The following is a 27,876-nucleotide window of genomic DNA, read 5'->3' as shown; positions in this document are numbered from 1 at the left end:
TTGATGATAGATGGGCCATCGAAGGCGGGACCGTCCGGTCTCAAAGCGCCGAGGCCGCCATCCTCAGAATTCTCTGAATACAGTAAGTTTTTGAACATATTATGCCTGTATCCATCTAGTGTAGGCATCTGCCGCACCAGACTAAGCTGGTTTGATTCCAGCCTCGGGCACTGTAGGCTGGTCACTTTTTCTTTCATACATATGTGTAATTTATTTCAGTAATTATTATCAAGAATTAAGAATAACATTCAAGTTAGTGTCAAGTGATTGACGGCACATGTCAAAACAAATAACATTAAGAATTGGTAAAGGTTGCAGTGGCGGCTGGTGAAAATTTCTGCTAGGCAACACTGAGTAAAAAGAAAACTACCTTAACATTAGGTACTTTACTAGTGGTCAGTTTTAGGCATTATATTTTTAATAACTCGATAACCGTAAGAGTTAAGACGCTAGTTTCTTAGAGAAATTAATTGTATTTGATCTAATCCTTCCCTTAAAGTTGATGGAGTTCAATAAAAGCAGGGTGCATTTGTATGTGCATTGTGCATTTAGTTTCAGTCGCAGAGCGTCCAGATTCGCGCCGGGCATCACTGGAGTCCATCGCACGGTTCCTCGCCACTAAAGGTACTGTTTAGAGATGCACCGAATATTCGGTTACTATTCGGTATCCGGCCTATTCGGCCCTTCTTTTAATATTCGGCCGGATACCGGATGTGCTATTTTTGATTGAATGATTTTGGAGTAAACAAATTAAATGTAAAAAAAACAGTCACGGTTATAATACTTACAATCATAGCCCTTTATTATTAAAAAAATAAAACAAAAACGGACTCCGCGCGAAGTTCACTACGAAACAAGTCAAAACCTGCACGACGCGCCCGCTCCCTGCTTAAATTGTAGGTATTGTAGGTAAAATTCTGCTGTCCGAATATTCGGCGGCCGGATAGCGAATATTAGTCCGATGGTTAGACCGAATATTCGGTATCCGGTATCCGGTCAAACAACTATTCGTTGCATCACTAACTGTTATATAAATACATAAATAAATATTGGGGGCACCTTACACAGATGAACTTAGCCCCAAACTAAGCAAAGCTTGTACTATGGGTGCTAAGCGACGATATACATACTTAAATAGATCATAAATCATAAATCTTAATTATTTTTACTGACTGATGATATTAAACTGACTTCCAACGTTTCAGGGACGGCGTTGTCCCCGTGGTCTCGGAGAAGACGAGACCCGATTTATATTATATTATTAAAATAATTATAATAAGTATATTGCACTCCACAGATGATTCGAACGGGAGCCGACCCAGCGATTTGGTTGAGGCGGATCCGCCCTACATATTCATTCCATCGCCGATCCCCAGTGTGGCTAGCGGGTATGTTATAACCATTCAATTACTAAAAACATAACCACGATACAAAATATAACCTAACCACAAAATTAAAATTTAAAAAAAGCCACGACCGCGACATGGTAGACCGATTTTCATGAAACATGGCTGAGGACATTCCCGACTAAAACAGCTTTCAAACAAAAAAACTGAATCGAAATCGGTTCACCCGTTCGGAAGCTACGATGCCACAGACAGACAGACACGTCTAACTTATGACACCCCGTCGTTTTTGCGTCAGGGGTTAAAAACAAGGTGTATTTCTGGTCAGTCTTTAGTTTCGTTCTTAAAATCCCTTTTTGTTGAACAGTGTCGAAGATTGGTGCATTCCTAAAGCCCCTGAGCCCGTGAAGGCAGAATCTGTGGATTTCTCCACCGATATAATTCAAATCGGTGACCCGCCTGACCTCGCACACATACCTGCCCTCCTAAACATAGAAGAACACCTCGACAAAACCATAATGGAACAAAAAGTCGACAAGGAACTTCAGGAAATAAGAGACAAGATATCCGAAGAACTCAATTCCGATAAGGAAACGGGCGTTGATGTTCCAACCAAGAATAATCAAAAAGTAAAACTTGACAAAGACTCGGACGGTCTTCCAGGATTAAATAGCGATCAGATCGAGACAGTATTATTAAAAGATCAAAAAGATGAAAAAGACATTGAAACTGTCATTGAAAATGATCAAAAGGAAGTCAAGAAAATGGAGGAAAGCGAGAAGATTAAAGATAAACAAGAAAATAAAACGAAGAGAGTGAAGGGGAAGGGGATCGGCAAAAAGACTGTGCTGAAAGAGGGAAGGTACGTATTGGCATAGAGGAATATCATAATCAGGCATAGTTAAGTGACATCTAGCGACAATCACGCGTCAACTGGCGTAAATTATCAGTACTGCTACTTGTCAACAGATGTCGCTACGAACGAAGAGTCTAATGCTCACCAATTTTTAGCTAATATTAATCAGTATTCTGTTTTCAACAGCTTCTGCTTGTAACATAAGTTGTAAACTGTTCTAATATTAAAATTTTGGCAGAAGAGACACTGTTGCCACCTAGTATCGAGTAGTGGTACTGATAATTCACGTTAGTTGACACGTGATTGACGCGTGATTGTCGCTAGATGTCACTTAACTATGCCTATACAAATAACCCGCATTTACTGATGTATAGAGTTACAACTCTTCCCTTACTTATTCCTCTATGATGTTAGTTTGCCGATTACAGCCTGCCTACAAAATAATATACCGTTTTGCAAGTGGTAACTATCGTGACCCTTCTGTATGACAACAGTTATTCACTGGTCCCACCGATCGAACGATCCTCGACCAACGGAGCGGCAGCCGACACACTCGAGGCTTTATGATATCTAACTCTACTACAAAAAAGTGTAGAAATGGTACTATTTTTTTTATCAAAGCAACACTTAAGGCACTGGTCATATCGCGAGCTAGTAAGCTATGAGCTATCGGCTATAAAAATGAACAAAAGATAATCACTCCCGTGTAAATAAATGAGACGCGGCGATGTTTATAGTTACTCGCCCAGCGGTGAGCTATCAATATCGCCGTGTCTATTTTATTTACACGGGAGTGATTATCTTATGTTCGTTTTTATAGCCGATAGCTCATAGCTTACTAGCTCGCGATATGACCAGTGCCTTAAGTGTTGCTTTGATAAAAAAAAATAGTACCATTTGTACACTTTTTTGTAGTAGAGTTAGATATCATAAAGCCTCGAGTGTGTCGGCTGCCGCTCCGTTGGTCGAGGATCGTAGCTGTTATACGTTTTACCCCCCTATTCATAAACGTACACTAAATTTATCAAGCCAATAAAGTTCGTTTGTCCCTTTCCGACATATTGGTGTGTTAAAAAGAGACAAACGAACTTTATTGGCTTGATAACTTTAGTATAAGTTTTGAATGCTGGGGTTAGTCTTTTTACCGGTTACAATGATTTTATTAACGATTATTGAAATGAAAAGTATCAATAGAGGTATGATATTAAGGATTGAAGTTAGAGAAAGTCAATGGTCTCTGTCTACCCCTCCGGGAAATAGGTGTGAGATATTATGTGTATATTTTTAAATTATTTAGCGAGTTCTTACTTCGGACCGTCATCTGATTTCTCCAAAGTTTCAGTTTGTTTCATACAAAGTTTCTAGGACTTTATGAACCACTTCTCGCAGTAGTGCGTAAAAAAACACCATCTGTACTGAAAAAAAAATTATTTTGACTATAGTCAAGTTCCCTGTTGCTCTCAGGTTACTTTTGCAATCTCTCTGGCTTCGGTATCAATATTGCAGCAATTAAACAACTATTCTCTAGTAAATCAAATAACTATTATACAGGAAACCAAAAACTACTCCGGTGAAAGAAAGGAAAACTATGCCGAAGCGGGCGGCTAAGGCGGCCCCTGCTCAGGAAGAGCCCAACACAAGGCTCCTAAGGAAGTAAGTCTTAGGGCCAGTTATATCAACCACATTTGACAGACATTTCTACTACAATAAAATTTAACGAACACTTTTAGGCACTGGTCCCACCGCGAGCTAGTAAACTATGAGCTATCAGTTATAAAAACAAACAAAAAATAATCACTACCGTGTAAATAAAAGCGACACGGCGATGTTTAAAGTTACTCGCCCAGCGGTGAGCTACCAATATCGCCGTGTCTCTTATTTGCACGGGAGTGCTTATCTTTTGTTCGTTTTTATAGCCGACAGCTTATAGCTTACTAGCTCGCTGAGGGACCAGTGCCTAAGTGCGTTTTCACATTATCCGATCCGATATCGGATGTCGGACCGATATCCCATACATTACAGGCGCCATCATGGATTTTTTCGATATCGGATCGGATAATGTGAAAACGGACTAACGGTGACAGACGGTTTGATGGCGGCCCTTATAATGTTCCGTTCATGTCTATTCCCTTGCCGAGGATGCCAAAGGTCGCAGGTTCGAGTCAGAGAGTGAATTTATCCATTTTTCCTTTAATTTAAAAATATAGTGAAACCTGGTTAAGTGGGACTGTGCCCTGTTTATCAAAACTTACAAGCCTTGTATTACAAGCATTTTGCCTGTAAAAATATTCATTATTACAAGAATGTGTTTATCAAAACTTCACTTGTAGACTACAAGTTACAAGTGACGTTTTTAATTTTACAAGTATATTTTTACACGTGTATTCGTGATTTTGTTTATCAAAATATTACTTGTAAGTTACAACTTGTAAAAAATGACTCAAAAACCTTAGAGTGTCCGGAGACTCTCTATTCTGTATTACAAGTTCACAAGTGTCGGTTGGTTGGTGTTTTTAATTAGATTTTCTTTCAAATTGTGGCTAAATCATTCGAGTGGCCACGGAACTTAGATTTATAAGAGTCATGTTCATACTAATAAATATAGTGGATAATGTTAGAAGGGAGCAAAATTACATATTCACAGCGAGAGCGTAAATTGAATCCTGAGCATAGCGAGGGATTCAAGAGTTAACACAAGGTGGAAATAATTTTGCTACCATGTGCAGATTTCCACATCACTTATGAGTGATGGTTGACTGGTAGAGCCGTTAGGCATTAAGTCCGCCATTTGTACATTTTTGTTTTGTTTGTGCAAGAAAGTTTAAATAAATAAATAAATGTATAATAAATGTAATAAATACGCACCTAACCGACACTTTTTTATACTTTATATTATGTACAAACTTTTTTCGTTTTGTTAATATTTTATACTGACAACATGAAGTCCTTGAAGGAAAAGTTCAACTTTCCCTAGAGTGATGTGAAAACCTCATTAAAAAAATCCGCTTGTAACGAATAGAATTTGTCGAATTATATCAATTAAGCTCATACGTGACTATGTCAAAAATGTAAATGGCCATGTGCAGGAAAATTTCGTACGATACACGTTCTTTCGTTTTGTTTCGTTCTCTTCACACAAGGGAATTCGTATTTTTTTTGATATGTCAGGCACAGACGTTATATATACTATTCAGCCATGTATTTAACTAGACTACAACCACTTAAAAACAAAAAAAAGTGACATGACGGGGAAAGAATATGGTAGCGGTACGAGTACATGAATTTGATTTTAGAATTTACAATTAAAAATTTACAAGTGTGTAATTTTACAAATCTTGTAATTTTTTTTGATAAACGCAATTTACACGTACTTGTGAAAATTTGCTTGTAATGTGTAACTTGTGAACTTGTAGACTTGTAAGTTTTGATAAACAGGGCACTGGATAAGTGAGAAACCTCTTTAGTAGGGACAAAAGGTGCGGTCCCGACACTTTTGCCCTGCTTTACCTCTATTAGTGAGACAAAACAGACCTCTATAACTGAGATAAGCTTTTTCGACTGCATAGTCACATTGACCTCTATTAGTGAGACAGAGTCCATTTTACCTCTGTTATTGAGACTATATTTAAAAATTACATTCACTTAAAATTGTTTCTTTAGAATTTTATAGGAGTTTACCTGTATTTGAGATACAGTCCATCTATGACCTCTGTAACTTGGACTTTATTGAAAATCAATTTCCATGTTTTTAATAAGTAATTCTTCATCCATCCATGTCGGTTATTTGTGTTTAGGCGAGTTGAAGGGTTTACTCATATTTTATTTTAAGTATGTACCTAAAACTATCGAAGTTATAAAACTGAAATCTCGATAAAAATCACATAATAGTATTTTATGCAACAGGCGTTTAAAGGAGGTCAAAAAAGACGAGTGGCGTGAGTAACAATTTGAGGCGAAGCCGAAAATTGTTATTGAGACGCCACGAGTATTTTTTGACTCAGTTAAACACCGTTGCATACAATACTTTTTCTACGACCATGCACTTAGTTTTTAATAGTTTTCTTGAATAAATTTCGTGAAATTCACACTGTTTCCTGTATTTTGACTCAAAGGTTTGTACTGTCAGCTCGGCTGCGCAAAGCCTTTCCGCGCACGCCCGCAGTGTCGTTATAAGGCGTTGCCATGGTTACAGAGCCAAACAATGCGTTTTCAGTTTTTTCGATACTGCGCGCATGCGCGGAAAGCCGGCGGACGCTGGCTTTGGGGAATAGACCTTTATGTAGGGTTTTAAAGATCTGTGCACGACCCTGTAAATGACGAATAACAGTTCGGGAGTAGAAAAAAATACAAAAAAAAATCATTATCATAATATTAAAAGTCGAACACGCAATGACGTCCGAGCTTTCAATATTTTTTTAGACAAGGTTTATTTTATACCTTTTTAGAGAGATCAACTAGGTACATAATAATAACAATATTATGTTACCTCTATAACTGACACAACCTCTATTCTAACCTCTGTTAGTGATACCTACTGTAAATGAGACAGACATTTTATTATACCTGTCTAACTGAGACCCTTTATAAGTGGAATACCTCCTTAAGTGACACAAATTCTGTTGCCCCTTGAAGTCTCACTTATCCAGGTTTCATTGTATATTAGTACTAGTGTTCAGAAATGTAAAAGCAAAGTGTCCCCAGCTCCCGCGAGCCTCCAGCCACGGACGTATACGAGTTCGACGAGCACGAGGGCACGCGGCCTCCCTCCGGGCTCCGGCGGCGCACCCCCGCCCGCGCGCCCACTCCCGACCCCGCGCACAGCCCCGGCGGCAGCGAGTACATGGACGTAGACCCCAACTCCTCACGACTCGTCAAGATCAACACCACGAAAGAAGACCCCGTCCAGCTTACTGCCAGACTCGTCGATAAAGAAGAGATATATAAAAAACAGAAGAACTTGATAGACAATTTGACTAATAGTCCGGCTCTGTTACATAAGTTCTTTACCTGTTTGCCGACTGAGCTGCAGGATGAGCTGGGGAATTTGGCGGGAAGCGATCGAGAGGAGACTTACTTGGATGAGAAGACCGGGAATGTGTTGGAGGCGCCTACTTACTATCCTACAGCGGAGGAATTTGAGGTAACTATTATGTTATTCTTCATTCATTTCTAACTTCTTGAAGTTTGTTATGAACTTGGGAGTTTGCTACGAAATAAGGGGTTTTTGGAAGAGACTTAGAGGTAAGGCGCCTACTTATTACCTCACAGGTCTCAGGCCCTTGAGTGTTCATAATTTTTTTGTTGCAATTAAATATCACGTAACAAGGCATTTTTTATGTTTTTCTTGACATCAACTTACAAAAATTGACGCCCGAAAGCTGCAAGCTGCGAATAAAGACGGACAACTCAGTAGATTTTACTGAGTTCATTTGACGCGCTATGTAGATACGTTTGCTTGATCTATGGTATTCATGACATCTGTAGTTCTATACTTGTCACTGCTACCCGTATAACTCCGTATAGACAGATAAAGTCTAAGATAAAAACGTACCTCAGTACCATACAGAAAAAGATATGGTGGCCTAGATGGCATTACACCTTTGGGGTACGCTCAGCTAGATGGCGGTAATATTAATATTTGACATTTTAACACATATCAAGCGAAGAATATGGGCCAAATTGTCAAAACTGAGGTTCAAAAGTTTTAAGCCTGTGTCAAGAGATAGCAGTCTATCCACTGTGATTGATTACACATTTTACTTCGACAGTAACTCTCTATTAGGGATGTCACGAATGTTGCATGTGTCACATTCGCGAATGCGAATGCGAATATTCAGAATGCGAATGCGCGAATGCGAATGCGAATATCGCTGAATTTCATAAAAAACCAAAATTAACCTTTCGTATGCGGTAGCGTGCCCCCGCTTCGAACGCCTACGTGCGGGAAATATTAAGCGCGGCGAGCGCGCTCGTCGCGAGTCAGATTTTCTCAATTATTAGCACATAATTGAAAGAAGCACATAAAAGTCTTGATAGTTTCTTATAGTCAGATAACCAGTGAATAACAATCATTATATTTTTTTGATAATAAACGTTTTACTAATTATTTACAGGTACTTCAAAATCAGGTTGATGAAATTTCGGACATATTATCTTATTCGACCATTTTTTATAAAGTTTTGAAAATATTTTTGTTTCATTTTTATATTTCCTAAACAGATAAAGGATACAGCTAACGGAAAATACTAAAACAGCTTGGATATTATGCTGTTTTACATAATAATAGCATTTTGAAAATTGAAATCGAGATACTGAAAACGACAACTTTACTCTCGGGTCGCGCAGGTTTTCAAGTCGAGTTTTCACGAAATTACTTGATATCAGAGACCAAAATGTACTTTTTTTATATAAGTGAATACTCCTTTTCACGTAAAAACCATAAAAAATACAGAAACGATGAAAAAACTCAGATTTTTGAAGAAAAACTCGAGGAATAGGTGATTTGACTACCCATTTTGATACGTCGATTCTAGCAACATGCAATGGTCCATAGAGTATAAAATGACTTGACTTACTCACATGAGTAAACTAGCTTTCTGATTGGATAAATGATTACTTCACTCTCCATAGATAATATTTGTAAAAATCCATTTAGAAATCGGTCAATTCGAAAATGAAGCGTCACAGTATTGTTTATATGTGTGCGTGTATTGAGTTGTGCGTAAGCTGCGTAGGAGCAGGTCTGCACCGAAGCTAAATGGTATAGTTTGCTAGAGAGCAGATCTGCTCAAAGTTGAAATGGTATAGCTTGCTAGAGAGCAGATTTGCTCCAAGGTCAAATATTTCAAACTGTATACTTTGTTGGGGAGCAGATCTGCTCGCATATACAGCGGGTTTGTATATGGGAGCAGATCTGCTCCTTAGCAGTTTACAGACGGCGCAGTGCACCGGCGACTTTGTGTACGTACACAACGTGTCGCCATTTTGTTTTTACGCTAGTGTGAGTGTATTTTGGATAGGTTTTCAAAACGAAAGAATTTGCAAAATATCTATAACATATTTTACAAAACGAACTTTAATATTCAAATCTTCATAAAATTTCCCATAGGATTACTATTTCGCACCAATTGCAAATATTCTGCAATGGTCTCAAATACTTGAAAAACTTTACCTCACTTACAGTTACTTCTCACAGTCAAGACATTTATGCACAAAAAAAAAGAATTCTGTTTCTTTCTTTTGTAAGTAAGTATTAGTAATTCAGTATAAAACAATAACTTACCTTTTCCGTAAAGATTTCCCTCGTAAAACCATTGAACACACACTTTTCACACACTTTTCGCGAGACACACACTGGCGATGTCCTGCGCGACGAAACGTTGGGTTTTGAAAGCAAATATTCTTTTTTTTTTCATAAGAGTGATTGGATGTTCGATTCTCTATGGTTCATTCATTCATTAGGTGTACAAATAAAACAACTTTAGACTCTGTTACCGTGTATGTAGTTCTAAATTCCGATAATTCTCGAACAAGTCCCATTGGTGCAGATCTGCTCTATAGCAGTTAGCGTTCATGGAGCAGATCTGCTACTAAGCATACGAAAGGTTAAAACCAAGCAATCACCAACAACCCGCTAGGTAAAAATGGTTACTATTGGTCAAAATGCCGAGTACGCACTTCACGCCGTACAAAGGGCCTGGCCGGACTGCCATGGTAAAATCGCCCCTGGCTAAATATGAAATATTGATATGCAGGATTATTCGTATTGTTACTACATGTACTACTACTGGATATTATGCCTCAAACTGTTTCCGTTTACGAAAAAAATAAAAATAAAAAAATTTTGTTTTTTATTTTTTTCTTTAAAACCGCGTATCCGATTGAGTTGTTCTTTGGATATTTTATAGATATATTAAGGATACATCAATAAAAAAAAATTAACTTCCTGACTTTTTGTTAAGTACATTTTTTTTTAAATTTATGTTTTAAATATTTTTTTTTACCACATACGAGTTAGCGACACCTACTATATTTTTATATAATAATCGCCTTTTTATATTCTATTACATATATTTTTATCAAAAATATTAGTTTGGATCAACATGTTCAAAATAAGTTATTTATATATTACTAGTATTACCCTTTAGTACGTTGCTCCTGGAAAGTGATGTATGAAAATTTTGGCATAATTAATGGAAGATTTTTTTTTTATTGGGATATGTAGATTATAGGCCGAAGTTATTTTTCATCAACCCTCCCCACCCCTCCCCCTCTGCGTCACCCCTCTACCCCCCCTTAAAGAGCCGAAAATGCGATTTTTCTCGATTTCTGACAAAACCGATGAAGATACAGAAAAAGTGTGTAGGAACGAAGTAATCCTTAATAAATTTACTACAAATCTCTCAAACAAATTTCGTAAGCATTTTGGGACAACACTTAATATTCTTTAAAGAAAATTGCAGAAAGGAGCAACTTTCGTGACGGATTGCGCGAAAACTATAAGTGCTAGCACTAAAATGTTTATGAGAGATTTGTAGTAAATTTATTAAGGATTACTTCGTTCCTACACGTTTTTTTCTGTATCTTCATCGGTTTTGTCAGAAATCGAGAAAAATCGCATTTTCGGCTCTTTAAGGGGGGGGGGGTAGAGGGGTGACGCAGAGGGGTGGGGAGGGTTGATGAAAAATAACTTCGGCCTATAATCTACATATCCCAATTTAAAAAAATCTTCCATTAATTATGCCAAAATTTTCATACATCACTTTCCAGGAGCAACGTACTAAAGGGTAATACTAGTAATATATAAATAACTTATTTTGACATTGTTGATCCAAACTAATATTTTTGATAAAAATATATGTAATAGAATATAAAAAGGCGATTATTATATAAAAATATAGTAGGTGTCGCTAACTCGTATGTGGTAAAAAAAAATATTTAAAACATAAATTTAAAAAAAAATGTACTTAACAAAAAGTCAGGAAGTAATTTTTTTTTATTGATGTATCCTTAATATATCTATAAAATATCCAAAGAACAACTCAATCGGATACGCGGTTTTAAAGAAAAAAATAAAAAACAAAATTTCTTTTTTTTAATTTTTTTCGTAAACGGAAACAGTTTGAGGCATAATATCCAGTAGTAGTACATGTAGTAACAATACGAATAATCTTGCATATCAATATTTCATATTTAGCCAGGGGCGATTTTACCATGGCAGTCCGGCCAGGCCCTTTGAGCTATCTGCGCATGCGCGAGTCGACAGTCGACAAGTAGCAATTGGAGCGGCCGGCGCGGGCGAGGAACAAGCTGCGACTTGCACATATTCGCATTCGCAAAACATTCGCATCGTTTGAAGCGAATGCGAATGTCAATGCAAATGTTTAAAAAAGAATACGAATCTTTCGCATATGCGAATGCGAATGCGAATGCAAATATTCGTAACATCCCTACTCTCTATGTTACTATCCTCTTTGCTGCTACTTAAGTATACCCTGCCTGCTACGCCGCGGTCCCGGGTTCGAATCCCGGTAAGGGCATTTATTTGTGTGATGAGCACAGATATTTGTTCCTGAGTCATGGATGTTTTCTATGTATATAAGTATTTATATATTATATATATCGTTGTCTGAGTACCCACAACACAAGCTTTCTTGAGCTTACCGTGGGCCTCAGTCAATCTGTGTAAGAATGTCCTATAATATTGACGACCGGTCTGGCGCAGTCGGTAGTAACCCTGCCTGCTGCGCCGCGGTCCCGGGTTCGAATCCCGGTAAGGGCATTTATTTGTGTGATAAGCACAGATATTTGTTCCTGAGTCATGGATGTTTTCTATGTATATAAGTATTTACATATTATATATATCGTTGTCTGAGTACCCACAACACAAGCCTTCTTGAGCTTACCGTGGGTCTCATTCAATCTGTGTAAGAATGTCCTTTAATATTTATTTATTATTATTATTTATTTATATTTATTTATTTATCTATTTATTTAAGTAAAGGAAATAAAAAAGTAAAAGCCTCTTAATAAAATTGTCAATAGTGACACCGAAAATCGATTGTGTTTACTAATCTCTTTCCCATTTCCAGGACCCAATAAAATATTACGACAAGATCGCCCCCGAGGCCTCCAAATACGGTCTCTGCAAGATCGTGCCCCCTGACGGGTTCAAACCGACCTGCACTATGAGCGACACCATCCGTTTCGCCGTCATCTACCAGTATATTTCCAAGATGTACAGCCGGTGGGGTCCGGTGTCGCGAGAGCTGGCCGCCATTAAAGCGCACTTGCGGACGCAGAGCGTCGTGTTCGCGAGGTCCCCGCTCGTGAGTATACCCTCCACTCTGTCATGAGTACGCGGTACCGCCACCGCACCACATAATCACCAATTCACCACCCATAACATAATAACTCAACCACTAAATTAAAATTTTGAAAAAACCCCCGTCCGCGACACCCCCGCTCTTTAAAATAATACAGAAAACTATAGAAATTGTAATCTTTGTTTGGACCCAAAATTTTGTTACTATCAGTTTTCAATATTTAATTTTAAAACGCCCAAAATACTAAAATCTGCATGAAATTCTCTTTCATTACAGTTGGATGGCAGCGAAGTGAATCTCCCCAAGCTGTACCACGCGGTGGAGCGCAACGGCGGCCTAAGCAACGTGATCCAACGCAAGCGCTGGGGGCGAGTCGCCGACGAAATGAAGCTTACCAAGCTGCAGCACCCCGAGCGCAAGCTAGATCCCATCTACATGCGGTACCTGCTGCCCTACGCCACGCTGTCTGACCGTGAGTACTGCCTGCGCACTCAGCCAAGCCCGTATTTAACGAAGACCCCAATTGTTTTTTATATTTCTCTCCACGTGAGATTTCCTAGCTATTTTAAATTATGTTGTTGGTTGTACTAGGTTACCCCAAACCTATCGACCCGGAAACGTCGTCGTCGCTGAACGAATGCGTACGAATTTTCTTACTAACCAGGAAGGATTATTTATATAGGACTAGCTCTTGCCCGCGGCTTCGCTCGCGTTAGAAAGAGACAAAAAGTAGCCTATGCCACTCTCCATCCCTTCAACTTTTTTTTTTTTTTTTTTTAGTATGGATAGGTAGACGTTTGACCACGATCACACCTGATGGTAAGTGATGATGCGGTCTACGGTGGAGCACGCTTACCTATGAGATACCTATTTACTCTTGCTTTAAAGAGACCTGGATTGTACTCGTGCGGAAACACAGACTCAGGCAGGGCATTCCACTCCTTGGCGGTTCGCAAAAGAAATGTTGAAGCGAAACGTCCTATGGTGAAATGGGGACGGAGGAACAAGGTTGTACAGTTCCTCAGCGCACTCTCCGAAATGTATCCTGTAAAAATACCGATAAACTGGCAACCTTCCGACGATGCTCCAGGCTATGTAACTCAACTATCTCCACTTAAAAAATCACGTCAATTCGTCGCTCCGTTTTGCCGTAAAAGACGGACAAACAAACAGACACACACACTTTCCCATTTATAATATTATATACAGGGTGCCCGGTAATTAATGGACAACCTTTTATCCACCAAGAGGGCACCTTATACTGGTCCAGAAAATCGACATTAAGGTTTAGTAAAAGTCGCCTGGTTTTCGAGATATTCACACTTTTTAAAATTTTAGGTAGTATGAAAATTTTAAAAAGTGTGAAAATCTCGAAAACCAGGCGACAGGCCTTTTAACCACCAAGAGGGCACCTTATACTGGTCCAGAAAATTGACATTAAGGTTTAGTAAAAGTCGCCTGGTTTTCGAGATTTTCACAATTTTTTAAATTTCAATACTACCTAAAATTTTAAAAAGTGTGAAAATCTCGAAAACCAGGCGACTTTTACTAAACCTTAAAGTCGATTTTCTGGACCAGTGTAAGGTGCCCTCTTGGTGGTTAAAGGTTGTCCATTAATTACCGGGCACACGGTATATATTAGTATGGAAGTATGGATTTACATACTTCATACTAAGAATCGTACCTCGATTTTTTAGCGCCACCTATTTAATACTATCATACTAACACTGATGATGTCTACAAATTTATTTATTTTTCAAAATGTGTATTGACGTGATGTCATGATTTTAAAATAAAGAAATATGTCATTTAATTTTGTTCTTTTAAAACATAAAAACACGCAAAACATTTTGGGGAAAATATGATTTTGGCCACTTCCAGGCTGGAAACAACGCCAACTAGTTTTAAGCCTAAAAGGCCCATACATTTCAGGGGTACGCTTTTTTGTGTGGGCTTTGTCAGTCCAGTATGAAATGGTTCTGCTAACCAGCCGGGGAAAAGATCCTTCAATGCCATACTATCTTGAGTCATCGCTTTGACCTTGTTCCAAATCAGTCCAAAATCTCGGAGCTTAACTTAAACTCTGAACCAGATTTTTTTTTTTCAACTGAATACTCAACACACTATTATTTCCAGAGGAGCGCCAAAACTCTGAACCAGAATTATTTTTTTTTTCAACTGAATACTCAACACACTATTATTTCCAGAGGAGCGCCAAAGCATAATGGCCGAGGTCGAAAAATGCTGGACCACCAAGTACCAGAAAATGCTCGAGCGGGCCCGCAACCCGTTCCAGCGGCAGAACAGAATGCTCGGCACCGAGTGCGAGTCAGAGTCTGATGACGAGAGCGAGGACGGCAACACCGCGGGGGCGCTTCATGAAGCCGAAGATTGTATAGTGCAGGGGAGGACGATGAACCTCGCCACCTTCAAGAAGGTAAGATGTAGGTGGAACAGCTGATGCCTCACATGAGGAGTAAAGAAGTTTAGATCCCTCACGTGCAGATCCACGAACCGGTCAAGGACGAGCGAGTCCGACCTGTCTGCTATCATCCGCAGGATGCTGTTGCCGCTCTCTCGCACACGTCTTATTACGGACGCCGACTTTTTGCGCATTGTCGCATAAAAATCATCGACAGCGGCGTCCGCAAATATGCCCGACGCGCTACAATGGCGAGGGAGCCTCAACAATGCCCTGAATGCATTATTATACTGCACTAAGTGCACTGTACACCTGCTGCGTAAAACCGACCCATAGACCATGGTTATTTTATTATCGTTAGCATATTTATAGATATTTCTTTCTCAAGCACTCCTACCATTAAAACTTTTACACTGACAATGTCTCTTGTAATTCAGATTGCGACTTCGCTGATGGACGCGCACTTCGACCCGGCGAAGCAGCCGCCGAGCGCCCTCGACGTGGAGAAGGCGTACTGGCGCGCCGTGCTACTCGGCACCGAACACATCGGTAAGTGGCGTGCTGGCACGGAATAAATAATAAATAGAAGATACTAACGCCACAGTATAATAATCAAATATATGAAAGAGGCGCGTTCCTAGCACACAGTCTTCGTGTAGGTCTGTACTATGCTTGTATGAGTGAGATATGATTGGCTCAAAGGACTTGGATCCAAGACATAATTATAAAAAAAAAGTGAGATATGACAGGTCGACTGTTCGTGTTTTTGACAGGCGGTAACTGTGAGGTAAACGACAGCACAGTATAACAAAGAGTACTATCGTACAGTATGGCCACTCCCGCTCCCCGCTGAAAGCGCCGCCCGCTCCCTGTCGTCACATCTCGGGACACTGGCGATCAAATATATGAAAGAGGCGCGTTTTTGACACACATTCTAAGTTCGTGTAGGTGAACGCGTACCATGCTTGTATGAGTGAGATATGACAGGTTGACTGTTCGCGTTTTTGACAGGCGGTAACTGTGAGGTAACCGAGAGGGGTGGGCGGCGCTTTCAGCGGGGAGCGGAAATGGCCATACTGTACGATAGTACTCTTTATTATACTGTGCTGTCGTTTACCTCACAGTTACCGCCTGTCAAAAACACGAACAGTCGACCTGTCATATCTCACTTTTTTTTTATAATTATGGCCTGGATCCAAGTCCTTTGAGCCAATCATATCTCACTCATACAAGCATAGTACAGACCTACACGAAGACTGTGTGCTAGGAACGCGCCTCTTTCATATATTTGATCGCCAGTGTCCGAGGTATGCTAACGCGCACAAAAGGACACTTCCTACAAAACCGTGGTCGAATTGTGTTGTCTTCTAATACATGGGAGTATCTCTTTCAACTTTTTAGGGTTGTAAAAAATCAGATCTCATCTGTGGTATCACGCAAAGGGCCGTTGAGTTGTAAAAACCTGCTAAGTGCCTACTAACTAAAGTAAGTGCTTTTTGATAATGCGATCCAAGCGGAGCAGCAATCGACAGATTAAAACGCAGATTGAATGCCGTAACTGAAACCAACATTCTTTCGTTTCGTAAATAATCTCAATCTTCGAACTTTACAAATTATTGGTGGTTCCGCTTATGATGCTAGCCCGCTTTGCTGTTATCAGAATCAGCCAGGGACGAAACCGAGCAACGGTTCGATTCCCGGTAAGGTAACGTGTCTGTCGGTCTGTCTGTCTGTCTGTGTGTGTGTGTGTGTGTCTTTTAACGTAGCCCCGACGCGATTTGGAAAAACGACGGGGTGTTATAAGTTTGACGTGTCTGTCGGTCTGTCTGTCTGTCTGTAAAAAAAAAATATCTGTGTGTCTGTCTGTGGCATCGTAGCTCCCGAACGGATGAACCGATTTGGATTTTTAGTTCTAAAATACATTTTTTTGTTTTTTGTCTGAAAGCTGAGTAAGTCAGGGGGAGTGTTCTTAGCCATGTTTTATGAAAATCGGTCTACTATGTCGCGGTGGGGGGTTAGGTTAGTTTGTCATGTGATGGGCACAGATTCCTGACTTTCCTCGGTCATGGTTGTTTTCTATGTATCGTTCGTTGTGTAACAACACGTCTATACGATACGATCATTTATTAATAAAAAGATATTTTACACGTCATTTTCTTAATTCTAGCCGTCTTCTTAAGCTTACCTCGAGTAGTTCATTAATCTATGAGTAAATATATGTAAACTTTATATATGTTTGTCCAGTGGCCAACACAGCGTCCATAGACACGGGCGAGGAGGGCTACGGGTTCCCCAAGGACCCGCAGGCCGAGTACGGCGAGCATCCCTGGAACCTCAAGGTTGGTTACTGTAAACCTCAAATTCCTAGTCACTTCATGAAAAAAAATGTTTCAATAAACATTTATGGGAAAAACGTTACGCATTTGGAAAGTGTACTTTTCTTCCCTGGTAGGGGCTATTTTCTCAGCTAGGAGGATGCAATGTAGCACTTTCCTTCCAGCTAGGAAGAATTAAAGTGACACTATGTCACTATTTTTCCACTTTTTGACTTCCATCGCACAGCTTTTTGTTAACAAAATCGTTGCAAAGTTAACTTTGTTAGATTTGCCGTTTAGTTAATCCGCTAGTATAGGCTAGACGACTAAAAAAAATGAATTAGTCAGTCAGTTAGATTATCAAAGAATTTTAGACACGTATTTTTTCTTTTTTTCTCGTAACGAAAAATGACGACTTTGAAGTGACCTCACAAGCCCCCACTCCGGAACTTTGATGCCCTATATCTTTGTATTTTTTCATTTATTAGAAAAAGCGAAAAATATATGTTCAGTATTTTCGGACGATCTAACTGACGGACTAAATAGAATGCCATTTTTTTAATGTAGTCGTCATCCTTATTGTCCAGGTGCTAGCTCGCAACTCGAACAACGTGCTCCGCTACCTAGGCCCAGTGCTGGGCGTGACGGTGCCCACACTCCACCTGGGCATGCTGTTCAGCACCTCGTGCTGGCACCGCGACCCTCACGGCCTGCCCTGGACCGAGTACATGCACAGTGGAGCCGAGAAGATATGGTCAGTAGTCTTGTTCAGTACACTGCTTGTGACAACGGGGTGTAGAAACAATCTACTTGGTTTATGCACTCCTTGTGACAACGGGGTGTAGGAATGGTCTACATTGTTAATACACTGCATGAGCCAACGAGGCATAGGAACGGTCTACTTGGTCAGTACACTCCTTGTGACAATGGGCTACAGGAATGGTCTACTTACCCAGTAACTTAGTGAAATAAGGGGTATACTGCACTACCTGGGCGCAGCGCTGGGCTGTCAGCTTAATGCAAACTTTAGGAAACAATCAAGTCAATCACATTTGGATATTGTATAAAAAATATGGATTATGTACACAAAAAGAAAAACAATGAAAAGGATATTGACGTTAAGACTAATCCAAATGCATATGGGTAAATATACTTATTTAATATTTATGATCCAGGTACGGCATCCCACGCGACGAGAGCGCAAACTTCCGGCGAGCGGTCGAGACCCTGTGTCCCGCCTACTGCCAGAACAAGTCAATCTGGCTCGCTTCTGAGATCACCATGGTCCCTCCCAACATTCTCAGCGAGCATGGAGTGAAGCTGTCAAGACTGCTGCAGAGACCCGGGGAATATGTTATGGTGTTCCCAGAGGCTCATTCTTGCTCGATCACTACCGGGTTTGGGATATCAGAAAGTGTCTACTTTGCTTCGAATTCATGGTTGACCGATGTCTACAAACTCTTCCAGGTTAGTCCTTTACTTGTTTCTTTTCTCATCAACATGGATCTATCCTATATTTTTATCTAGCACAAAGTGAAGCTGTCAAGACTACTGCAGAGACCTGGGGAATCTGTCATGGTCTTCCCGGAGGCTTATTCTTGCTTACTTAGCTTCAAACTCATGGTTAACAGACGTCAGGTTAGTTCTTTACCCGTTTCTATTTATCACTATGGTTCCAGTCAATATCTTCAGTGAGCACAGAGTGAAGCTCTCAAGACTGCTGCAGAGACCCGGGGAATATGTTACTTCTGGAATTAGGAGTGAGAGTGTGCACTTAGAATACTTATCTTAACAGATATGTATAAACTATGTTAGGTTAGTCTTTCCCCATAATGTTCAGGTTATCACCATGATTCCAACTTCAGGGTACTGTCAAGTCTGACACAGGAAAACACTCGTTCAATATATTTCTCCTTTTACAGTGTTAGGTGGACATATAATTCTGTGACTATTGTTTAGAGGGCGCCATTCTTCTTATTCTTCTACTTATTCTGATTTATGCGGTAACAGTTCAGTATAGTATGAAGAAAATAGTTGTAATGAAATTCAGCAACATGGCCTCAGACGAAGGATACTATAGACTTGACGCAAGCGTACACCCGTAAGGGACAGATATAGAATAATGGAGCGAATTTAAGAATCACTTTAAAAATGGCTGACAGTTTACCATAAACAACCTACGTAATTTGGGCGGATAATAAGCTTGACAAGCCACATGACAAAGACAAAAAATAACATTTTGCTCTCTGTCACTCTTATTATAATTTGTATGTGACCATCTCGTTCGGTAGTGGTATTATTATTTAGCTGTCTAGTCTATAGTATCCTTTGTTTAAGAACATGGCGCGTAGTCATATATTTCAGGTCAGGCTTTACAGTGCCAGGAGGGCGTATATTATAAGAATCCCTGTCAACAACGGTACATCATCCTCCTTGCGTTATCCCGGCATTCGCCACGCCTCATGGGAGCCTGGGGTCCGGTTTGACAACTAACCCCAAGATTTGTTTAGCGTAGCCACTAGTTTTCACGAAAGCGACTGCCATCTGACCTTTCAACCCAAAGGGTAAACTAGACCTTATTGGAATTAGTCCGGTTTCCTCACGACACGATGTTTTCCTTCACCGAAAAGCGACTGGCAAAAATTTAGAAGAAACAAATTCATATATTTGTATAGGGGCCGAGCGTGTCAAATTTTGTACTGAAGTTGATTCTTGCCTGTAATATTAAATATGTCTCAGGCTCTTGATTGTTCATAATTTTTGTGTTGTTGCAATTGAATATCATGTAACGAGGCATTTTTTATGTTTTGGTTGACTTCAACTTACAAAAATTGACGCCCGAAAGCTGCAAGCTGCGAGTAAAGACGGACAACTCAGTGGATTTCACTGAGTTCATTTGACACGCTAAGTAGATACGTTTGCTTGATCTATGGTATATATAACATCTGTGCAAATATCAAATGACATTTCGCACATAAATTCCGAAAAACTCATTGGTGCGAGCCGGGGTTCGAACCCGCGACCTCCGGAAAGAAAGTCGCACGTAACTTACCGCTAGGCTACATGTCAACAACGGTACAACTTTAGTAATGTTTTCACCACACCAACTGGTAAAGGCTCTCTTTGCTATTCGAAAACGGATAGCATTGCATTATCCACTAGAGTGCAAAGTAATTTCATACAAATTTTTACTTGATGTTAGGCTGGCTGGTAGAATTTACTTATAAATGATGATTTTGAATCCTAAATATTGGATAAATTGATGGATTTGGTTTAGTTTGACGTTTTATGGTCAGTATTTTGTTCGTGTTGGTGTGGTGAAAAATTTTGTGTTTTACTCGGGGGTAAAGTTTGTTTAACCTTCGTGGCTTGAAACCCTCGCAACGCTTAAGATTCCAATAAGATTGCTCGGGCATTAATATTGACACGTGCGGTTAAACAACAACTTTGCCCCCTTGTAAAATAAATAACTATTTGACAGACAGATTATAACTAAGCCTGTTAAGATCTATTCTTACGGGTAGATGTTTGCTATAACGCCACCCTAAGGCGGTTGAGAATTGATGGAAGGCATGGATAAATTCGCACACATCCAGCAGGCCTCCGTGGCGCAGTTGGGAGCGAGATGGCCCCGGCAAGGCCAAAGGTCGCAGGTTCGAGTCCTGCCGGAGGTGTGAATGTTTCCATTTTTCCTTTAATTTAAAAATATGTAATATCGCTGGCAGACGTTTCTGCATGATAAAAAACAAATTTAAATAACTATTTGTGATCAGGAGCTGCGTAACAGCTGCGAGCCGACGATGTTCTCGCTGGAGCAGCTGCTCCTGAACGGCAGCAACGACCCCGCGGCGCCGGTCGAGGTGTGCTCCGTACTGGCCACGCTGCTCAGCGCCGAGCTTGAGCACCGGCGCGCGCTCGAGCAGAAGGGGCTCAAGGTACACGTCTATATACTCATACCTGTATAACCATAAAGGGTAGGCAGAGCATATAAAACCTCTGAAATTACAGTACCACCATAGATTAAATATAACAACATCACACATAGATGGCGCCACAAAAAAATGCCTTATTGCCATCGATTATTTGTAGATTGGCATTAAGTTTCAATTCCGAGTCGTAAATCTATGTCAAAAGTGACACTTAACGCCATCTAAAAGTATAATCGAAAGCTACAAGACATTTTTTTTGTGGCGCCATCTATGTGTGGTGTAGTGTAAGCGCGTTCTTAGGCGGTCATTTTAATGTATGGGATGGTATGATCTTGTTATATTTAATCTATGGTATTCTTTTATTGGGTATGAAAAAAAAATCTATGGTACCACTTAAAAATTAAGACGTTGAAGGGACACGGAATTGATAACGTTTCAAAATTTTCAATGTCCTTAAATCGAAAACCATTTCGAGATATAATTTTTTTTTTCTTATTTTTAGTAAAAAATTCTTAAAAATAGTTGAAAGGGGAAGTGACGTCACATAGTCAATTCAGACTATTCAGAGCTGCCCATGGATTTAAACTAGTAGTTTAGATCGATGGAGCTGCCACTATAACCAAAAAAATCTTCCGTCTGGGATGTCACTTGAGTTTGACTGTGACACTTATCGGCGCTCGTAGTATGGAGATTAGAGGTAAGGAGCGGAAGCTTTAAGTTTCAAAAGTGCAGATATAAAACCAGGTGGTGGTGCAATTGCAGGTATTGCACGCCATTTTCGACTGTTCTACTTTGACACTCCTTATACTTCTACATTCCATAGCTCCTAGTTGTTCAATATTTGTTGACAGTGACACTTGACAGTCTAACATCTCGGACTGTTTAAGCTGATTGTTAAAACTTTTTTTTAAGAATGATTTTGTCGTTTTCTTAGGTGTATGAAACAACACATGTGACGTCACGAAGCTGTGTCTTGACGTTTGTAACTTACGCTCTTTCTGTTCGTAGTAGTAATAAAAAGGGAATTTCGCATTAAAATAGCAGTTTTTGGGAAAAATAAAATAATACGTGTATCTTTAAATATTCAGTTCTTTCGAACCAAACAATAAAAAGTAGTAGTCGAAAATATGAAATGTTGTCAATAGGCTAGTTTCCTATACTTAAAATAAAATATTTTGTGCAGTGCACGAAATAAAGCTCCACCTAATTAGAAGAAAAATATGAACAGTAGTTGTGTTTAAACATAATTTCTATTTAATAAGTCAACGAGAAAGATATAAAGTAAATGAATTGACCGTGACGTCACTCCTCAGTATGTCATAGTAATTCCATATTAGCAAATCGTTTTGACAGTTCATAAAAAGAAGCTGATTTGACTAGTAGGAAACTAGCCTATTAATTGATATCCCTTTCTACGACACGCACTGGGTGGTGTGTCGAGTTATTATCGTAAACGTCTGCAAGCTATACTATTTTTTTATAGAAGAATAAAATATTCTGCGGCATAGTTGCTCAGAGCGATTGGACCTGGTGTTGTAAAAAGTTACAGATTTAAGGCTACCTGGAGGTGTACAAGTGTACATTCTTCCACTTTTTTTGTAATAAAAAAAATGTGTTTGTTGCAGGTGCAAGAGCGGCCTCTGTCGTCGGCGCCGCTCAACACGTCCTACTTCCGCGCCTGGAACACGCGCGACCAGGACGAGTGCGAGTACTGTCGCTCCACGCTCTTCCTGTCCAAGGTCAGCCGCCGATATTAGCGCTTTATCTATAACTAGAACATCCTTCTGACACTGATGTTTTTGGAGTCCCTACCTGATTTATTCCTGATGATAAATAATGCCCCTAAATTCGCTCTTCTTGTCCGCAGTCACCCAACAATTTAGCGCTGTTTCTATAACACTATTTCTGTAATATAGTTTCTATAACGTTTTGGGGTCGCTAGCTGATCTGATAAATTGATTCAAATAAAAGGCTAAATCTGGTCACATCACATGCATTTTGAATCATTTTGAAAGTAGCTCCTTAGGAAGTATAAAATGTCTTAAAACTCATCTACGCCTCCTTTTACATTTGGCTAGCTGGACCATTTTTTTTTCAAAGTTTTTTTTTTATTTGGCATTTTTTATGTGGTTTCCACTCAGGATCGCGAGCTCTTTCTATCTTAATAGGAGAAGAAAAGTGTCCCACAGGTTTTTTTCCCATGCTGTTACCATTTTTACATACATTTTGTGTGGCGGTAACGGAATGGAAGGTCTGATGAATGTATGGAAATCTAGGTATATTTTTTTTTCTCCTAACAGGATCGAAAGGCCTCTCGATTCTAAGTATGAATGACTTAAAAAATACCAATGTTACAAAAAAAGTGGGGTGGACAACTTTGAAAAAAAAAATGTCCCAGATAAATCGTGCTAAAAAGGCCGAGATCTCGTTTGTACGATGCAAGCCACCAATCAAGATATAGCCACAGTATAATAAAGAGTACTATCGTACAGTATGACCACTCTCGCTCCCCGCTGAAAGTGCCGCCCAGCCCCTCTCGGTTACAGTTACCGCCTGTCGAAAACGCGAACAGTCGACCTGTCATATTTAACTCATACAAGCATAGTACGCGTTCACCTACACGAGCTTAGACTGTGTGCTAGAAACGCGCCTCTTTCATATATTTAATCGCCAGTGTCCGAGTTGTGATATAGCTATAGTAATGAATTACCGCAGGTGACCGGGCTGACGGGGCGCAAGTCGGCCGTGTGCCCCGAGCACGCTCTCCGCCTCCTCGAGACCAAGAAGCACAGGAACGTGGATCTCCACACGCTGGAGCTGCTCTCATCCTTCACCACACACACCCTGGAGGAGATGCTGGAGCGGCTCGACAGCCGCCCCGGCCCGCAGCAGTGAGCTGACTGTACTGCCTCCAGTAGAGGTGAGCTGACTGTACACGACATTTACATAAAAATTATAGTAAGGTCAATACGGATAAATGTGTCATAAGGGGAAGTGTGTCTCGCCTTCAAATTTGGTTATTAAGTTGGTTTATAAGTTTGACGTGTCTGTCTATCTATCTGTGGCATTGTAGCTCCCATACGGATGAACCGATTAAGATTAGTTTTTTTTTTGTTTGAAAGCTGAATCAGTTGGGAGTGTTCTTAGCCATGTTTCATGAAAATGGGTCCATTGTGTCGGAGGTTTTGATTAGTTGTCAAAGCGGACCCCAGGCTCACATGAGCCGTGGCAAATGCCGGGATAACGCAAGGAGGATGATGATGATGTGTCGGAGGTTTTTCCAAATTTTATTTTGTGGTTCTTTTATTACTAGACCCCGGATTCTTGTGGCATTGACGTCACAAAAGGGTAGTTTGGGGAGTAAATGCAACGTTGGAACAAAATGATGTAGAAATAATAAGATAATATAAGAAAAAAAAAATTTCACCAGAGAAATATAATTTTCATCACATTTGCTGTTTATAGGTATCATTGCGTCTACGTGTACTGAAGCATAATGTACTATTTTATTCCCAAGGGAATAATGGATTTAGTTTTAAACATTAATACAATGCGTACAATACTTCAGGCAAAGAATGTTTTAATCAGCCAAGGATTTTTGTTGCACAACCAAAATGTAACTATTAAGCTATAAAAGACATTATACGGTATGAAAAATGCATTTTGTTTATGTTTTAGAATTATTTCAGCGTGTTTTGCATTTATTTCCTAAATTTAACTCAGATAAATCGTTATGATTTACAATCTGACAATATGTTCTCGACTCGCGCTTGACCGTGTGCCAGCGCGAGGCGCCCACCGTTGCCTAGCAACGAAGAGTACAACATATCAAAATTAATGAATGAATGATAAATAAGAGAAAATTTAGTTCAATTATATGAACATTAAATAAATGTCATATACAAAGCAAAAGTGACCAAGGCCTCCAGTGTTCCGAGCTGGAATCGAACCAGCGTACTCCGCTTGCCGGGCGAATGCCTGAACCACTCGGCCATCGGTACACGAAGGCAAGGGTTGAAATTTTCAAGTATATGACATTCCCGAAGGCTCGTGGCGCCCTCTGCCATCCCTGAGGTAGAACAGTGTGGTTCGACCTCCTAGCTGAATCAACTCAGGTGATTACAAGCTAGCGAAGAGAGATGGCGCTGCCATTCATACTCTAAGAACAAATTAAATTATTTTCATAGAAAATATTTTAACTTGTATTTTTTAAGTAGTAACACTACTATTATGTTATAAACATTAAATAATTTAATTTCGACCCTTGTCTTCGTGCACCGATGGCCGAGTGGTTCAGGCATTCGCCCGGTAAGCGGAGTACGCTGGTTCGATTCCAGCTAGGAACACTGGAGGCCTTGGTCACTTTTTCTTTGTATATGACATTTATTTAATGTTTATAACATAATAGTAGTGTTACTACTTAAAAAATACAAGTTAAAATATTTTCTATGAAAATAATTTAATTTGTTCTTAGAGTTCAATTATATGATTTATATGCTTTTTTGAACATTGCATCTAAATTAATATGCAGGATTTTTGAGTTTGTTTTCGTTCGAAAAGTGTTTGTTATCAACAATAATGGAATTTAATATGAATAATCTGATATAGATGAAGATACGCTACTGGTCTTTGTGCCGTCGTTGCTTTGAAGGTTTTGCCTTATGACTTTTTTTGGATTTTTCTCTCAAATGTGATGAAAAACATTGTGTGTAACTCAGGAGGTAAGGATATTAAATACTCGTGCCTGCGGCTGTCGTGAATATTCAGGACACTCGTATTTAATGACCGCCTTACCTCCCTTGTTGCACAATGTACTATTAATGTTTTTGCGAATAATACATACTTTTACTACTTACATTTAAACCTAAAGATACGGGTTTTAAACTACTGCAATATTTTGTTACAGATGAGAGCAGTGCCTCAAATCGGACGGCTCGGCGGGTCCAGGCCAGTGTCCGGTAAAGCACGGCGTCTTATACCTATTGTTGATTCGGTCGTCCAACTTCGAATAAGGCACAATTAGAGGGCATTCGAGCTCGCATTTGATTGTAACTCTTTATAGGGCATTGCAGTGGCCTAGGCACAACAGTGACAATGAGGAGGCACACATGATCGCCACCTCATTTGTCCATTGCACAGATAAAAAATTTCATACGCGAAAGCGAGAAGATGATATGTTTTTTCTCTCTCACATATGAATGACAGTGACATGGCTAGGCACTTGCACAGGCGCCGCCTGGCGGGATAAAATGTCAGTGTCTCCTCATTATAGGGTTTAAAGGAACGAGATTGGGCGAGTAAAAGTCACCTTTGTCGGGCTAACTTAGACTGATTTTATTAAATTAAACTGATTATACTGATTTTAAATTAGACTGATTTATTATTACGAACTGTGTGTATACAGAATTGATTATCGAACTATACACACATTGTCTGCATAAAATCAGCGCGTGAGGTGACGAGTGTTTAACTATCGACACGCGCTGATAATATTCTGCTGACCGCCATAGTGTCCTAGGCACAACAGTGACAATTGATAACATACATACATACGGCTGTTTATCATTTGTCACCATCTCTGTCTCGTTCTAATGAGTATGTAAGTGCGAAAGTGACGCATGATATGAAAATGTATTTTCTTAAGAAGTAGATCAATTAGATCTTTTAAAAAATCATTCATGTAGTTAATTATTTCTATGAGTAGTTGGATATGAAAAGAGAAGTACAGTCAGATTCAGATTCAATAATTTATTCAATGGTAAACACAGTTAATATACATAAGTAAGTATTATATAAAATTCTAATAAGTGATGAGAAAAAAATGTAACTCTTGTTTACCACGAAATGGTCCCGTCTCAGCATAAATGCTGACCCGGGGGTCAGCGCTGATCTTCCGGCGAGACCATGTTAGTGGGCCACGAACGCAGCTGAACGACCTGCCCTTCTAAAACATCTGAACGCGGCCACAATTGCGAGCCGGTGTTAAGCGCCATCTAGAGTGCGGGTAGGTGTACATTTTAACATAATTAATAATAAAATGGCCGGTCAGGTCGTACAGCGTGCCAATGACTTATAGTCAGAGCCATTTCTTTGACAATTTTAAAGTATTTTAAGCCGGTTAATCACATATTAAGTCGATATAATGCTCGACATGTTTCGCTCCATTTCCGAGGAGCTTTTTCAAGAGTAACGACCCCGCCTCTACACGTTGAGAGCGCGGCGCATACTACGCAACGATTCAGATTGGATTGGAAATGGAGCGAAACATGTCGGGCGCTATATCGACTTAACATGTGAGTAACCCGCTTAAAATACTTTTAAATCATTTTAAAGTGTTACAAAACACTTTGTGAGATTATCTTTAAACTTCTATATTATTGGATGACCTATCTAAACTTACCATGGCCAATTATGGAAACGAGTCAAAGACTTGATACAGATAAGCTTTAACTAATACGTATACCTAAAGCTTTAATAGGAATAGGGAGTGATGCGATGGTCTGCCATTAGACGCAGCAGTAGCTCAAACGGTAAACCGAAAACTAACGGAATATCTTATACCTTTACTCCACAGATGTCATATATACCATAGATCAAGCAAACGTATCTACTTAGCGTGTCAAATGAACTCAGTAAAATCCACTGAGTTGTCCGTCTTTAATCGCAGGTTTTTGTAAGTTGAA

General features: G+C 39.7%; 1 protein-coding gene across 2 annotated transcripts; it reads left to right on the top strand.

Annotated features, from left to right (window-relative positions):
* Positions 1 to 1,759: 1,759 nt before the first annotated feature.
* Positions 1,760 to 27,876, top strand: LOC125241323 (protein Jumonji). 2 transcript variants are annotated; one of them, XM_048149737.1, is made up of 14 exons: positions 1,760 to 2,208; positions 3,754 to 3,855; positions 6,904 to 7,342; positions 12,294 to 12,530; positions 12,804 to 12,999; positions 14,735 to 14,964; positions 15,387 to 15,498; positions 17,194 to 17,288; positions 17,852 to 18,018; positions 18,440 to 18,731; positions 21,038 to 21,199; positions 22,819 to 22,932; positions 23,909 to 24,113; positions 26,100 to 27,876. In XM_048149737.1, exons 1-13 carry the CDS (start codon positions 1,865 to 1,867, stop codon positions 24,086 to 24,088), a joined length of 2,670 nt encoding a protein of 889 aa, XP_048005694.1. In that variant the 5' UTR covers positions 1,760 to 1,864; the 3' UTR covers positions 24,089 to 24,113; positions 26,100 to 27,876. The 2 variants fall into 2 exon arrangements, with proteins under 2 accessions (XP_048005694.1, XP_048005695.1); XM_048149738.1 differs by lacking the exon at positions 21,038 to 21,199.

This window comes from Leguminivora glycinivorella, chromosome Z (genome assembly GCF_023078275.1).
Source record: "Leguminivora glycinivorella isolate SPB_JAAS2020 chromosome Z, LegGlyc_1.1, whole genome shotgun sequence".
NCBI classification, from domain to species: domain Eukaryota; kingdom Metazoa; phylum Arthropoda; class Insecta; order Lepidoptera; family Tortricidae; genus Leguminivora; species Leguminivora glycinivorella.
The sequence above is the reverse complement of the archived record's forward strand: the minus strand, read 5'-3'. Positions and strand labels throughout refer to the sequence as shown.